A 17,645-nucleotide genomic window follows, 5' to 3' on the forward strand; every position below is an offset into this window, starting at 1 on the left:
TAAGATACTTCCACATTAGCGTAATTTTGGAGCTGACATCTTTGCCCTTTGGGTTTTATAAGGTACATTACTATCACTTACTATTTTATATGAGCGACGACCAGAGTTGACTAAAATGTTCAGAACAGATGAAGCCAACACTGGGGAACTTTAGTGTTTTCTTGCAGTACAGGAGAGTGAGAGGGTATTCAGCTGGTTATAACCTGCCACTTCACCGCTAGATTTCACTAACTGAACCTTTAAATAACTTATTTTCAAACAGTTTAAACTGCTCATAGATTTTAGAATTTAGGATTTTACTTTGTTACCTTTTACAGTGTTTGTATGTTTGCATCAAGCTGAACTTCATTCGATGCAACTCATATTTCTAAATAATCTCTGGCTCAGTGAGAATCTTATTAAAACTGGAACTAAAATGCATCTGCTTACTACTACTTCATACTGACCATCATCCATAAATGTGTTCTCCTCTGCCTTTTTTTCCCAGGGCTTTGGATTTTAAAATTGCTGGCATTGGTATGGATCTTTGACTTTATCTTCTGTAAATGAAGTACTAATGGTGTAGAGACGCCTGTTCACATCTCTTCTGTGATGCATTGGGCTTGCTGGGCAGCTGCCGGCTAAGCTCAGTGTGTTATTACAAACTAGTCAGGACAATGGAGCTTGAATCAGCAAAATACCAAAGTGGATAAATGAATGTGCTTTCATCAGTGATCATGCTCCAGTTGGAGAAGAGCTGAGGTATCAAGACTGTCTCATCTCATGTGATGGAAGACTGCGTGGCACAGCACAAATCTACTGCAACAGATACCACTGAAGCAGTGTTGCCCAGGAGAAAACAGACATCCATCCAGGTTGTCTTACAGGAATCTGTGAAGAAATAGATGTAGCAAACTAACTGTTCCCTCGCTGTTGTAATGTAAAACATCTAATGACACCTGCTGGAGTTGTAGTCAAGACCACCTAATCCGAGATCAACTCATGATTGGGAGTATATTGGGACAGGGACAAAACTAATCTTGAATTGTGATCCAAGACCAGACCAGATACAGATCAAAGACATTATGAGAACCAAGTTTTTCATATATTAACACAAGAATGACTGATTTGATAGAAATGATGCTGAACACTTCCAGAATATATTAGACTTCTAAAAAAAAGGGGGATGATGCATATTTTGTCTTTTAAGTATCCAACACCCAGTTTGGGAAGGACTGAGTGATTGACGGAGGCAACACTCAAAACACGTAAGTACTAGGATTAGAATGTTACATACCAGCAAACCTTCAAAAAGTCTGATTCTATATCTACAGACATTTTCAGACGGATGATCAGTTATGAATCACCATACAGTTTTCATCATATGTATACTTTATTTTATACAGCTAGATGAATGTATACATAGTATACAATACATATGACAACTGATAAAAAATAACATTTTCTGTACATGGCGTGAAAGAAAAAAAAAAAACAAAAAAACCTGTACTATACCATCTTTTAGATGGCACTATTGGTCCCCCTGAACCAAAGCAGAGTGAACTTTTGTTAAGTAAGAGTAAGAACAGGCAAAAGCAATTCCATTTTCATTCTCAGGATGTGGCCCTAAAACTGCAGCTCCGTGTTAATCAAATTTCTAATACTGTTTCCATTTCATTCTATGTTTGTGTTTTGTTTTTTTTTGTTTTTTTTATGTTCCTTCTGTGTGAATTTTATGCACTACTTTGTACACCTCTGAAAAGTCCCTCAGTGGTTTAAAACATCCAGTGAAAAGTAGTTTTCTTTGGATGTAAGGTATTTTCTGCTATTAATCCCAGTAGCCAGTGTATTAGATAACCCTGGGGGAGATTTAAGACACAGTCTGTGTTGCTGTACAGAAATGATATGATCCAATGTTAAACAAGAAGAAAACAATAATAAATGGAATGTCAGGAGTACATCAGTAGCTCTTTTTATGCTTTTTACTTTTTAGGGTGGATTTTCTTTTTAAGTTCTCGAAGAGTGTTAATTTAACAACCACTTGAGATTGGATGGTTGGGGCAGTATAACAGTAGGCTGATATGATGACACATTTTCACAATTTACACTATTGTTAAGGGTTAGAGGTTATAATGAAGCCATGCAACAGGAAGGCAGAGTGTCCAGGACACGGCAGCTAATAAGTATTTTATCCAGAACAGCACAGAGGAATTGAAATGTTACTCTACTTCTAAAATGTCCCTGTTCATTTTACTGTTGCATGTGAAAATTATGCTACTTTATACTACATTACATTATTATTGTAAAAAATTGCTGCAGATTAATTTTCTGTGAACATACTAAATTAATTGTTGAATTTGTACCATCACAGGTCTATAAGAAGTGAGTTTACTTGTCAATAGAGAAATTTTGAGGGAATTATCACATTTAGGTAATTACAGAAAAGTACAAGTAAGCCATGCCTCTGTTCATGTAAACTCTCACAGTACTAAGGCTTTGTAGCTCTTTGGCAGCAGAGAACAAGCAGCGAACATTCAGAACAGCCTACATTCAGTGTGCAGAGTATATTAACAGCTTCACTGGACATATTTATGTCTTAGGAAAATATTTTTTGGTTGAAGTGAAATACAGGGATTTTTTGGTACAACAGGAGAATGTACCAAAGCTTACACAGTTGATATTTTGTCATTTGGGAAGAATAAAGCTATTAGATAATAAAAAATGACTGAATGGCAGTGTGGCGGACTGCCGGTTTAGATTTATTTTCGTATTAATGGTTGTAAGACAACAGCCATTAGCTCAGAACTAACAAAAATAGAAAACTAATTTCAGCTCTTTGTTGCAGATACAGTACTGTGTTTCACATTTCCTTTAGTTCTTCACTGAAACAAGAAAAATGTCAAGTCACAGGTGAGACTCTGTGCCTCCGGTCCCAGCACAGCACAAGTGTTGAGGTTGAATCTCGCAATGTTCAGGACTTTGAACTCTCATTTCTCTCATCCCCTTCATGTAAATACAACACAAATATGGTCTGTGTGCAGATGTGTGTGATTACTGTCTGTATCTTTCTTCTGCTAATGCACAGGCATTGTGTTGTCTGTGCTGGTAGAGGTAGACTAACCACAAGTCAAACCTGTCACTGATGGTTTGACAGTTTAAGAGAAGGCAGCTGTCCTTTTCCCCCAGGTAAACAGATATCTGTCTTTTATAACAAGAGAATCACTCTCTCTCTCTCACGATGTGTCTCCATTAGCTTCCTTCCCTATATCAGATGCCAAGCATTTGCATTTTTTTCACCCAAAAGCAAATCAATTATCATGATAATTTGGGCTGTGAAAAACGTCTGAGGACCAGAGAAAGTTCTGCTCTAACATGGCTTCAGGTTGCAGAGATCTAGTTCCTGAGGCTTCCTCCTTCCAGAGCAGTGCTCTCTGGGTAGGTTCAGTCCATTCTCAGTCATGCAGCGAACTGGCCGCCTTTTAAAGCCCCTACCACAGGACTTGGAGCAGTGAGACCAGGCCCCTATGTCCCACGTTGGACATGGATCCCCACAAGCTCTCACTGCTACCGGCCGGTCAGTGCTGTCACAGTCTGTTGCAGGACGTCCCTCCATGCTCTGGCACTGCACCAATCTTTTCTGCAAACCACCTCCACAAGTCACAGAGCATGCCTCCCAGCTTCCTGTCACCCAGTGGATGGCTGGCCTTTTACCCATCACCTGCTTCTTAGCCTCCACTTTATTACTATCCACCAGGACACTGTTGTGAGCTGCATGACTCCGCTCCTCTTTACGCAGAGTCTTCTCCTCCTTACTTTCTTTGCTGATGTAGAAGGAGTAGCGGACCCTAGGGGGAGTCATCTTCCCCACAGAAAGGACCTCCACAGTCAGTGGCTCCTGCAGGGGTCTGGTTGCCTGAAGAATCTCTACAGATGTGGATGTGCCACTGTACCGTAGGAGGCTGCCCTTCACCAGCAAGTCACGTTCCACTGCTGACACCACATAGTTGCCATTGAGGAGATATTTGCCATGGCGATTCTTCACTGCCAGGTAGTTTTCATCACTGACCATTCCACGGTAGCCCCGCTGACGGATGTCAATGTTGGATGCTCCTACAGGCAGCATTACCACAAAATTGTAGCCGTGACTGGAGAGGGAGAATGAGATACAGAACATTAATGATGCTGAACAGACAACTGGCTGTTACAAACGCTTCAATGGTGATGATTTTTGTTTAACAATCCTCCCATCTAATGCCTAGTGCTTCTTTTGTAATATCACCCCTTTAAAATGTGATCATATTACTCGTATTACTAATTGTAAAATGTGAGCTATCGCTTTGAGATGAAGGTGGATGTCTGAGGTGGGATAGGGTGTTCTCCAGTTTCAGAATCACTTTTTCTGCAATCTCACCCAAGAGTGGAAAAGAAAGACTTTGAGTTGAGTCTATATGTTATATGCTTATGAAAGATCAAAACATTCATTCATTAATTCATCATCTGAACCGCTTTGTCCTTGAGAGCGTCATGGGGGTGCTGGAGCCTATCCCAGCTACCTATGGGCAAACATGTCTCACCTAATGTAAGCCACTAGCATCTGCAAAAACAATGGTCATTTTTGTGTTTTGTAAGTTTAAAAGAATGATGTCTTTATAGAAAAAATCTTCTGAAGGAAAGCACCTCGGATTTTACTGGTTTCCCTTTTGTTTCTTTGAGCTTAGTTGGGTTAAATATTTCTTCATCGAGTTTCCAGAGCCAGAGGCAAAGGATACACAGTGTTCTAGATCAAAACTGTGACATTGTAGCATACATCACAGATGTAGTTTAGTCTTAAACTGTTTTTCCTTCTGCTTTTGGAGTAATATTGTTTTGACTCTGGTAAGACTACACCATGTCTATATTAATAACGTGATCATCGCCTCAGCCAAGTTTTTACCGGCGTTGTCTCAATAAAACCCTATCCAAATCACTAAATATAGAGCTCATGTTTACATATGTTTCCTTACATGGGCTTGGTGAACATTCCTGAAATTTTCTTGCAACCCTGGTTGTCCCCACCACATACACCGCACTTGTCAAACTTCTTGTTCGAGTCCAGCTTTCCATCGCAGCCTGCCTTGATGCATCTTCCTTGAACACATACTGCTGAGGTGTCAGGAGAGCAGGGAGTCCCGTCCACAACCTGTAATGTTTAATGATATAGACAATGACCGGTAGCTGTCAAGAGAGTAACTATGAATTTCTTCTACCTCTTCTTATGAACTTTGTTCCTAGAAGTAGCACACGAGAGAGTATCAGCTAATGTAAATGAGATGTCTTTTTGTATTGCTGCCACAAGCTTGTTTCCTTTGCTGCTTGCATAAATAGTTGCTGACAAGCCACAGCTGTTAAGTGATATTGTCCCTGCATGTTTCCCTTTCTTTAAACTCCATCTGTCTCGCAGCAGTAACCAACACTCTCTCTGCTGCCACCAACACATCACTTCGCACTGCCGTGCTGTTAATGTGACAGCTACACTTATTGCATTGTGGATGAGGGCCAGTTCATACTGAGCAAACTGTTAGACACTCAACCTGAAACCCTGTTTGAACAAAGAACCACTAAATATTGGCGACAACCTTTTTCTTATGACTAGATGCTCACTGACATAGTTTTCATAATGTGTTTTTAAGGCCAATTGTTGATATCCACTTTACTCACAGTCACGTCTCAGCTGCTCAAGTGTAAGGTTTTTATACATAGCAGCAAGAGTTTCACTATTAGTCTACAGCACGGAGCATCATTTGCAAAAAAGCTAACAATTATCAAGCTGAAATCAGCCTCTAGATGGTTTGGTAAGAATATTTTATTTGTATTGACACTCAGTATGTTGATTCTTTACTTAAAAGCCTAATTTTCTATATGTTCTTGAACTAATTCCATTTTTCAGTGATTAAAACATCGCACAGTTGTTTGCAACAGTACAATCTGATAGCGAAGTGAAAATTGCAAATCAGCTGCATACCTTTGGAGCGAGGACATAGAAGTACCCCGTCCCATTTGCTCGGCAGATGAGCTTGCATTTGTCCTTGGGAGAGATGCCAGAATATTTGGGAACCCAAACCACGGAGGAACCCAGTCTGTTGGTGTTTAGGTTTAAGCCATTGTATGCTTCACACTGCTCTTCCCGGAAACTCTTGACTGGAAATTTAAAAACAAATGCATTATGTGACTTGTGGTGACATTGAGTCTTCAAGATGTTTTTCAGCAAAATTGTAAGACATAATGCAAATACTATGTATTGTTTGATATGATTTTTCCACAAAAAAATTCATTAAAATCTAGACATTCCCTATCCTCTGGAAACTCAAACTTTAGAGCTTATTAATGTTTGCGTACTTTATCTGCTGGGCATAGGGTGTTTCAGAAAAAAGAACAAGCCCAAAACTAAAACACAGTGGCTTTTGAGTGATGCTTTAATTGTGTCAGGATACTTATTGCTTCATATGTGAGCATTCTAGCCAAGCATTGTTTACCTGTGTCAGGACAAGAGTTAAGGTTGCAGGACCGATATTTGAGTCGAACGCCATAGCAATATTTGCCCCCATTTTCTGGGACAGGGTTGTTACACTCTCTTTTGGCCAGTTGAACACCTCCGCCACAACTTCGGGAACAGTCTCCATATGCACCCCACTTCCCCCACCGTCCATCCACCTGGGGCAAAAGAAAACATGAAAATCAGTCTGGTAGATAGTTAAAAATTTAAGACAGTGTTTTCGTTCCATCCTCACCTTAATGTACATGGTGCTGTTCTTATCACTGCAGGTTCCTTGGTAGCAGATCTTCCCATTGCCACAGCCAGTTCCGTCAGCCCAGGGAAAGTGTCTGGTTTGACAGACCAGCTGTCCACGAGCCTTGCCTGTACACCACAACTTGGAGCAGGGATGCATGTAGGGACAAGGCTTGGAACCGGGGCCGAAGGCCAGTTCACACTGACGGTGAAGGCTGTAGCTTGACCCAGGTAGATTGTCTGGGAGAGAGAGCTGCTTCTGAGGCTGGTCCAGCAAACAGTCTCCTATGGAAGAACAATAAGTCACATTAGTGTCAGTTTAGAACTGAAATAGAACCCGTCATGAGTGAACGTTTATCATGAGTGAACTTTTGTGCCAATCATCTGATTAGTTTTTTTGACAGTAAGTTGTATAAGTGCACTGAGACTTGTTTTTACTCCAAGGGTTAACTAATTCTAGATACCTTTTTTTAATCTTTAGAGTCAAGTGACAATTAAATAAATAAATAAATAAATAAAAAAATAGCCATTCAGTCGCAATTGGTTTATGTGTTTATTTCTGTTTACTAGTATATATCTGCAAAGGTGCTAAAATATTGTCTGAAATTAATAATTTGCTAATAGTGCAGTGGAATTGATGATGACACATAAACAGAAAAAATGATGAAAATGGAATGTTCAAAGTGGGCTAAAATAATTCCTCTATTGTTTTAGGTTGTTCAAAAATCTACTTCTGCAACTTTAGTTACAAACATTTAAAAACTTCAACTAGAAGGATGTTTTTATTTGCATAGTATTTCTGGATGATTGATTGAAGTGAAGAAAGCAAAAATTTGTAATTACATAATATTACTTCTAATTAAATTTCCACTTGTTAACTGTCAAAATTTCAAGAACATTGAGGAAATGGAATTGCTCAAGTTTGTGCAACTGAAAAATTATGCTTAAAGAACAGCACAATGCAGATATACTCAATCTTGAGATTATTACCTCTACAAGAGACAGTGCAGGCACTTTTAATGTTTAGATTAAATAAATGACTCATGTCTTAAACTTAGCTATGGCCATTTGGTTGTACACTAAGTATGTACAAGCAATAAATTGCTTTGTGTTTTATTCTAGCCATTAAACACATAGTCCACTTCAAGTCACTTAGAGGAGTTTACATAGAAATGCAGAGGAATAAAAGCCTATGACATATTGGCACTTAGGAATGTTATATACACTCATGATGTTATATAAGGATTTAAGCTATTAATAATGTGGGATCTGCAGTTTCATGGATTTTTTCTTTAGCAGTCCTAAACCAGACTTTAGATCTCATGTAAGGTAACTTTGCTAACATCTATTTTTTTTTTTTTGTTCACTTTTCATTTTTCGACTATTAGAAATATACACTTGTTCACTGTTTTATGTCAACTACAATTAGTTTCCATCAACATTGTTTCAAAAATTGCACGACACTTCAAGAAGAAACATTTACATTTTGTTTATGTTTTTATATCCAGCTGAAGAATGGACCATGTTCAGACATTTTCCACCCAGGGTGTAAAGCTCAAATGCTTTCAAGGTTTTGAATTCAACAAATTGTCATAACTGTTACATAAAATCAAAGTAAGATGTATAGAGAAAGTCTGTCTTTTGTTTTTTGTTTATTGTGTTTATTTTGTCTATCATAATATGTGGAGATAAAAATAAAGTATTAAAAAAGACATGTAGTGAAAATATACAGGGGCCATATTTCAATTTAAAACATATCTTTGATAGCACATTAACAGTGGGAGAGAAACTAATGTTAGCTACTTCCAAGCTAACATTACTATTTTAGTTTTTGTTTAGGTGTTATATAATATAATGGGAAATCTGTAAATTAATTGTGAAATATCAATGCCCATGTCTTTGCACGGAAGTAAAACATAATAAATATATCTTGTATAGGAAATTTAACTTCTTCTTTTCACCCAACAAAGAAATGTTCTGGTACCATTAATGTTATCTGATGCTATGTTCATTTTGACACGCACTTCTGTGTTTATTCACATTGCATGGAACCCAAAAGAGGGTTTAAAGACCTTTGGTGGGTGAAAAGACAGACAGACTGATAGGTGTTTCAGAATTGTTTGATGCCTTTCCTGTGATGTCAAACTGTAATGTTAGCTGGGAAGTGGCTGAATGCTAACACTAACTGTTAGCTAGATTTGGTATAGGTTTACTATAGGTATAACCAGTATAATATACTTTTTATAATAAAATAATAGGCATACTGTTTTAACTTATGGTCTGGATTTTAACTTTCACCTTTCTTTTCGGTTGCTGATCCAAGCAGTGATATGATGACAATTTGTTACATACTCTGCAAGAAGAGAGAAATTTGTTCCTGGCCTAAACGAACTTTGTTCTCGGTCTTGCCACCTCAAGAAAAGAGACTGCTTTTAACTCAGTAATGAAGTTAGCTTTTGTCAATAAGCACAAATGTGTTTTCTGCTAGGAAAACAGACTCCAGCATTAACTTCACATAAACACTTTTTTCAACATATCATAATTTTTCAGACTTATTTGATGCCTTTCTTGTCATGTCAAATGGTAATGTTAGCTGGTCAGTGGCTGACCAGCTAACATTAGCCAGATTACCTGGCTTTATATAACTTAACACAGCATTTCAGCACCCTGAAAGTGATATTGGAGGAACAATGACTGTCAATTTTGATTTGGTTTCTTTTGCAGGTAAATACAATTATACTCATCTGTTGGAAATTTGTCCACCATTTAGTGCCAGACATTTGGCATGAAGGACATGTCTCACTCTAAGCAGATGGCTGATGAGAGTAGAAATGAGGCCAAAGAAATAAACTGTGAGCCAGAAAACCAAAATATGGAACTAAAAGAAGCCAAAAGTCTGGAATAGAAATGTATATAAGTTATTTTACAGAACTGACAAATGTAACCATGATAAACCAGAGCCTATTGTTCTTGTTGGTACAGTTTGATTACAACCACCTGAGAACATTGAGCCTGGACAGAATTAGCAGTCCAGAGACACATATAGGAAATGTTTACTAACCATGACCTCTGTCCAGGAACTCAGTAATGATGGCAGCACTGCACACGGACCAGGGCCGGCTCCTGTCAATCTGAATCAGTGTGGGAGACATCATGTGGTTGTCCTTTAGTTTCCCAAATACCTCCTCACACGCCTTCACATTGTCATGGGGCATGTTGAAGACATGGCCTGAGGGGAGAAGGTGGGGTATTAAAACAGACAGAATGTCTCATTTTTGCTGAAGTTTTCTATTTCTTTGTCACATTTTCTACTTCTGCTTGTTGAGTAGATACTGCAGTGATGTCAGAAGATCATGAAAATATTAACAAAGAGCAACTTCTTACCAAACATGGATTTTTTTGACTCACGCGTGTATACAAGGCCAAGTGAACTCAACTGGGACTGATAGGAAGCTGATGTCATAACAGACGGATTACCTCTATGCATGAGAATATACAGCATGGTATGCATCCATGTACTAAACTAGACCTGACCAGGGAATTTACTTCCCAGGGAAATAATTTTATTCCCTAAATACACATGTTGTACTTTCCAAAAGAAAGAAAAACATATACTGTGGGTTTCAGCATGTTCAATCAAGAAATAGGATCATTTAGAGGGGAAATTGTGTTATTACTTAACATACATGAGTGTGCTGTAAACCGATGCCTCTCAAGGGGCCTCAGGATTTACTTGTAGATCAGATGTGTCTTCCTTCTTTTACAGCCTTCTGAAACACTGACACCAAAACTCTCACTTTAACTATCCACAGGATTAGATTTAGATGCATGAGAGACTGATTTACAGTGGTCAAGTTCTACTTTTTGCCATTATCATTTTTGTTATAAACTGCAAGAAAGGAAACACAAAAGAAAATTTTGAAGCAGTAAGCTGCCTCTCAGAACGTTAGATGGGAGACCAATAGCATGCTCATATTGTTGTATCATAGGAATGTGTTTAATTGTATAGTAGTATAATATAATAGAAGAGATAGGAAGAAATACTAAGGTTTGTCTCAGGCTTTTTAACAATGCATTTTATATCATCTGTAAAGAAATACAGGGTGGGGAAGCAAAATTTACAATATTTTGAGGCAGGGATTGAAAGACAGTGTATGACCAATTAGTTTATTGAAAGTCATGAGAATTTATTTGCCACAAGAAAATTTACATAATAGAAAATGTTTTTATTCTACGTGTCCTCCTTCTTTCTCAATAACTGCCTTCACACGCTTCCTGAAACTTGCGCAAGTGTTCCTCAAATATTTGGGTGACAACTTCTCCCATTCTTCTTTAATAGTATCTTCCAGACTTTCTCAGAATTGTTTTGCTCACAGTCATTCTCTTTACATTATAAACAGTCTTTATGGACACTCCAACTATTTTTGAAATCTCCTTTGGTGTGACAAGTGCATTCAGCAAATCACACACTCTTTGACGTTTGCTTTCCTGATTACTCATATGGGCAAAAGTTTCTGAAAAGGTATGGATAATAGTGTTTGGTATGATTATGACATCAACATATGTTTGGTTTCAAAACAATTGACGTAGTGCCTGCTGAGAAAAAACAACTAAATGTTCATTGTAAATTTTGCTTCCCCACCCTGTATAAATGGACACCAATGGACACTAGCTACCTAGGATAATAGAAAAACAAAGGACATTTTAACTTTAAAAATACTGAAATAATAAAGTGTCAGATGCTCTGTCTTTGACTGGATATTTCAACCTATTCTCCAGAAACCCTGACAGCCAGCAAAATCACTACAATCACAATTCACTGCATTTTGCATATAGAATATGTTCATTCCCTATGAAACTCCAAGCAATGAAGATTATGGCTGACCTGAGTTGTACCCTTGGATATTTGAAGGCAGTTTGCACATATTTACATATGTTTTGGAAATGTCCCCAAATTAGGCCTACTAGTTTCTGGAGGCAGGTTGCTTCCATTCACTCCAAAATGTTTAGGGTTAGATTATTAGAAAATGGGTAATTCTGGTGGGACTTTCAGCAAAACAAAAATTGTTGGCCGACCCACTGGAAGCTTACTCACTCTCTGTCTATTCATGGGGGTTAAATTATATTAGTGGGTCTAGGTTCTCACCTGCAACAAACCCCCAGTTTCTGTAATGATACTACTCCACACCAATATTATTAAAATTGGTCACAAAAAAGTATTGGTGGTGCACAGTGGTTGGAATTCATTAATTTTCTAAACTGCTTAATCCTCAAGACTATCACAGAGATGCTGGGCATTGTGTATGAGTATTGCAACTTATTGCAATACTCATATTGAGATTTTTGAAAATAGTTATTTCTTTAGCCAGATGGTGTGGGTGCCTGTGTCTTAACTAACATAGTGCAGCTGTTCTGTCAACACACACAGACCACAGCCTTTCTGCCTGTGACATGAAGACCTGCTGGTTTTCATTCAGTCTGTTTAATTAGAGGCTGATTTACAAAGGTGAATGCCATTAAGTAGTTGGTAGGAATCAAAGTTGATGGTGCTCTGAGACTGGGACTGAGATCAGCTCAGTACTCAAAGTTGCAAAGCCATCCAGTGAAGCCAGTTTCCTTACTGATTATGCACATATACATCTGTCAAAGCTTACTACAGAGTTCCTTTGATATTTTGAGCTAAGGTTAAGGCTCTTGCCTTGAGCATTTCTCATTTCTCGGCTACACGCAGCGTAAACATACATTTGCATAAATCTAATATGTGCATTTAGTTCCTGCCAATCAAATTTATTTTTTCAAATGTTATTTACCAGTCCAACTTTCTTACCAAGTTCATGGGCAGTTGTGAAAGCTGAGGGCAGGCCGTCATCCTCGATGACAGAGCAGCTCCTCTTTGGGTCACACATGGTCCCCACATCAGCCATCCCCAATGTATCACAAGTTGTGGCTCCACAGAGATCCTGACAACAGACACGGAAGTTAACTGGAGAAGGATTTACTATTTTTGTAGGAAACTTGAAAAGTCAGAACATACTCAAACCTATGTTTGTGCCATGATTTGTGTGTCTCAGCCTGGAGCTACAGAAAGAACAGATCATGAGGGGCACTAATACAGAACATATGGCACTCTGGTTTGCTTCTTCCTAAGCAGAAGGTTGAGGGGGACATCCAACCACAAATTGCCTCTTGGTGTTTAGTTTTGGAAGAAAGGACAGAGTTTGGGAGGACTCAATGAGGCTCACCTGCAGTACACAGCACAAGAACCATAAAGCATCATTTCAGCTGGAGCTCAGTAGCCTCTTCCTCTTCTATCTCTACTTGCTAATAGATTGTGTGGGGTGGTCAGACGTTCAGTCCACTGTCAGGTCTCCCTCCATTAAACATCCTTGCCATAAATTACATCAGTTATGTTTTATTCAAGATGGCATGAAATGTTATAGCCATTTTTCTAGAATGCATAACGTCTGTCACCATGACCATGTAACCATAACCATATCTCATATCATAGAAATTTATCAAAAAATCATGCCAAGGTTGGTGTGACTTTTTCTTTAAGTAGCACTAATGTTTTGATTAGGATTTGAGTTCATATTTTATTTCTGTATGACTTTTCAAAGTGAATATGACACAAGTAATGGAACATAAAATTACAGTACATTTACCCAAGTGTTGCTCTGAAAGGTTCACTATATGAGATGTATGTATGCAGTTACATGGAGTTTATGATGGAGTCTTTGTTCTACTGAGAGGCTGATATCTGTTGACATTAACTGACTATTACAAAGCTAACAGTCTGTAGTATATCACACTACTGCAGAGGGAGAAGAACAAAGAAGGCAACAAGGAACTCATGATCAAGTGTGAAAATATGGAGGGACTTTATTTCAAGGTAAAACAGTATATTTGATAATACATTAATTATTGGAGGCCAGCTCATATTAGCTATGTCATAGCAAACATTTCAATTTCATAGCTTTTATTTGTTATGTGATATAATCAGGAACCTGTACATTTATTAAAATTGAAATATTCATATCTTTAAGTATGGAAGTAAAACACTGAATATAATAAGACTTGCCTAGTAATTGTAATGCTAACTGTCTTGCTTTCTTTTTACTTGACAAAGAAATGTTTTGGTATCATTAACATTATATATTGCTTTGTTCATTTGACATACTTTAATGCTTATTCACATTACATGCAACACAAAAATGTGTTTTAAATACTTTGTTGGGTGAAAAGTCAGAGAAACTGACAAGTATTTCAGAATTATTATTATTATTTGATGCCTTTCCTGTTATTTTAAATAGTAATGTTTGCTGAGAAGTGGATGAATGCTAATGTTAGCTGTTAGCTAAGTTTTCAAATATAGTGTTTTAACTTGAGATATGGTCCAACATCCCTCTGGATTTTCTGTTGTCTTTTCACTTATTGATCCAAGCAGTGATATAATGACAATTTGTTAGAACGTTGTTAACAAGTGTTTGGATTTTTACTTAAAATCCAACCCAAAACCTCTACCACTATAGATTATTACATATTCTGCAAGAACAGAGAAATTTGTTCCCTCTGCCATGGCTGTAATTTTTTTTTTCTTTCAGCTTGTTCTTGATACATGATTGGGCATACATTTATTCTTGTGTAGTGTCAGACAACTATTGTGTGATTGGTCCTAAATCTGAGGTGAGCATAATTAATGCAGAAAAGTGGAGGACTTCCCAGGAGCTCTGCATTTGAGTTTCTCATTAAGAAATGAAATGTCCTGGCCTAAATGAACTTTTTCTTGTTCCTGCCACCTTGAGAAAAGGAACACATTTCTCTGTTCTTGTGGAGTATGTACAGGCCTTACGTCAGTACATTGTAGCTGTTATAATGAATGTAGGCCCCCACAACAGCTGTTAGCTTAGTAATGAAGTTAGCTTATGTCAACAAATGACCAGCTCCTAGGGGAAAACAGACTCTAACATAAACTTCACATAAACACACTAACAACCCCTCTTAATACTTCTTGAAATCCAGATTTGGGGTAATTGTACTCTACTTACTTTACTTTACTTACTTTACTACTTGACTATTATCATTATACAATACATTAACTTCCCCCTCAGCTATCTTTTCATTCCATTTTTTTCCCTCCCCTCCTTGTTCAGTGACAAACAAGTGTTGATTTTGAATATTTGTTGAGTGAGTTGAGAAATTTTGACTGCTTCATCCAAATAAACCATTTTAAAGCCCTCTTGGAGATGTTTCAAATGTATTGCCACAATGCTGTAAACAGGCCTGTTTTGCTGAGCTCATAAAAAGTTGACTCCTTAGAGATATGTTGTCCTTAGAGGACAGTGACACAATTAAAAACCCTATAAAATATGATGGATTGCTTTTTAAACAAGCCAACAGTATATAAAACAGTTCAAATGAGCTCAACCATGACCATTTACAACAGTAACACTGAACAGACATATTAATGGAGCAGTAAAATGACTCCAAAAACGTTCTATATAGTAATAGTAAAACACTAACAGGGACTGTTTTGCTGCACACTCCCTCTGGTTTATCATACTTTAACCTCCTAAGACCCAGAAAATGTCAGTAAAGACCAAGCTTTTTCTGTTTTTTTATTAAATAAGTGCCTATATTGGAAACATCATGATGTAACAGTTTTTTCAGATGCATTTTTAAAAAAAAAAAATTTATGAAATGTCCTTTATGGTGGACAGTGGGGTTTTTTTTTTTTTTGTATAAAGTTGTGAAACTCTTATCCAAAAATGTGGACAGAAAACCCATAGCTGGTATATTTTGTTAATAATACTTCTGTACTTACATAACTTGGTACTTGTAGAATATTTTCACAATGTGGTATTTGGTAATGTGATAAAGGATCTGAATTGTTCTTCCACAACTGTCACACTAAACTGACAATGCCCTTGTTGACCCAAACAGAAGAACTACAAATGATGAAGAATGATGCCAGAATCACCCTCTGCCAGCCATGTGTATTCAACACCCTTCACTTTCCGTAACCTATTACAAGATTTTTTTTCCAATGCCTTTATTGTGCCCAATAAGCATAACAACACTGGACCTGGACTTTCCTACATACAATTGTCTTTGATGTAAATAAGACATCTTTCCTGGCACTGGGATGATTCTTCCTTGGTTTTGACCTTTAAGTGTTTTTGTATGTTGCTATGCAGTGGAGGAGACAGAGGAGGGCTGTGTATCAGATGAACCTAATGTGAAGCAGGCACTAACGACAAAGGCATCAGAGTGTGACACAGAGATAAGTTACTCACAGTGAGGAAAGATTTCCGAGTCTGTAACCACATCTTGCGTCACATGGGCTTATCTGATGGACATGACTGGCCGGAATGCTTTTGCATCAACTCATCAGTTTGAAGTTATAACAAGTGGTTTTATTTGTTATTAAATGTTTCAGTATGAATACGACTGCAAGTGCTTTAAATACACACGCTGTTACCCAGTTTTTATTTTCTACTTAAGACAGCAGACAGAGGTGAGGTCTTTCATGGAAAGAACTGGCTCAGTTGGTCTTTTCCAGTGACTCATTGCAGCAGCTAACAAAACTAAATGTACAAATGACAGGCAGCACCACACACAAGTAGTGTATAAGTGCTTTGCTTTGCACCATTAGTGTGATGCATTACAGCTAAATGCGACTCACTTCTCCTTGGCTTACCTGCTTGGTGAACAGTATGGCAGTGTCCCAGTACTCAGGATGCTTGTCGCTGTGTTTATTCAACTTCTTCTGCCAAGAGCAGAAGTTGCGCAGAGTCAGTGCTGCATTACTGGAAACCTTAGGTCCCTTGTCAGCGTCATTTATCACCATAAAGCCCACCACCACAATGTTTATGGAGTTGAGAATGCTGGGGTGCTTGTAAAGCCTAGCTGCTACTGACATCAAGGTCAGGAGGTAATGCTTCAGGTCATCCCCGTGAAATTTAGCCATCGATTCATCTGCTACTACCAGCACCTCCACAAACCTAGGTATAGAGGCGAATCTTTTGGACCTCCCCAGGGTTTTCAACACAGTTTCAGTTAAGCCATGTATCTCCAGATCGCTCATGTATTTGTATTTCTCCAGGGAGATGTTAAAGTTAGTGTCAGGTGTAACTCCACACCTGCTGGTGAAGTTGCTGCCTGTATGCGCAGCGCGTCTCCGGCGCTGAATTACGTGCGTCTTATCCAAAGAGTTTCCAACTCCAGATGGGGCTGCCGCGTCTTCACTCTTGGACTGGCTGATGAAATACTCCATGCCGTTGTAGGAGAACCCCCCGTGGAGACCTTTGCAGAGACTGAGCGCGGCGAAGGAGTCCCTGTCTGCATTGACATCCCCGGAGTAAAAGCAATCCTTGAGGTCGGCGGCCGCAGAGTAGTTGGATGCTGAGGAGCCACTCTCAGAAAGCATGCTGCCCGGTGCAAGGAAACTAGAATCCGGCCTGAGATTGAGGTAAAATTCCTGATTGAATGCGCTTAATTTAAAAAACATCTGTTTTTCATCTATTGGCTCCTCTCTCCGGTGCTGATGTTTTTCATACTGTTGGTGATCCATGCGAACAGGTATGCAAAAATCTATCTCCACGCAATATGTTAGTTTCATGTAAAGCAACATCTTTGTTAAAATTATCAAAGAACTAATGAGTGTAGCCATCTCTGCTCCTACTCAGTGAACTCAACTCTGTATTTCGGCTGCGGTGCGTTTGCATCCAGTAAGAAGTTGTGCGCAATGGCACAGAGCACTGGCTGTTTCCTCAGAAAACTAAGCACCCGCTCTGCGTTCTTGCTTTTTCCCCATCTTGCACCTTTTCCTTTGTGGCCACCAACTCTTGTGAGTTGCTGAGCTTTAAAGTCGCGCATAAACGCAGTCAAGCGAAATCTGAGG

At 38.5% G+C, this 17,645-nt stretch overlaps 1 protein-coding gene across 1 annotated transcript; it reads right to left on the reverse strand.

Moving 5' to 3' along the window:
* Window positions 1-1,350: 1,350 nt before the first annotated feature.
* LOC115431378 (A disintegrin and metalloproteinase with thrombospondin motifs 15) lies at window positions 1,351-17,547 on the reverse strand. Its single transcript, XM_030151695.1, has 8 exons — window positions 16,443-17,547; window positions 12,573-12,705; window positions 9,807-9,974; window positions 6,747-7,030; window positions 6,492-6,669; window positions 5,981-6,156; window positions 4,983-5,158; window positions 1,351-4,124 (listed from the first exon to the last, which is right to left on the reverse strand). Exons 1-8 carry the CDS (start codon window positions 17,412-17,414, stop codon window positions 3,347-3,349), a joined length of 2,865 nt encoding a protein of 954 aa, XP_030007555.1. The 5' UTR covers window positions 17,415-17,547; the 3' UTR covers window positions 1,351-3,346.
* Between the last annotated feature and the right edge of the window lie 98 nt (window positions 17,548-17,645).

The sequence above is a fragment of the Sphaeramia orbicularis genome, chromosome 13 (assembly GCF_902148855.1).
Source record: "Sphaeramia orbicularis chromosome 13, fSphaOr1.1, whole genome shotgun sequence".
In the NCBI taxonomy this organism is placed as follows: domain Eukaryota; kingdom Metazoa; phylum Chordata; class Actinopteri; order Kurtiformes; family Apogonidae; genus Sphaeramia; species Sphaeramia orbicularis.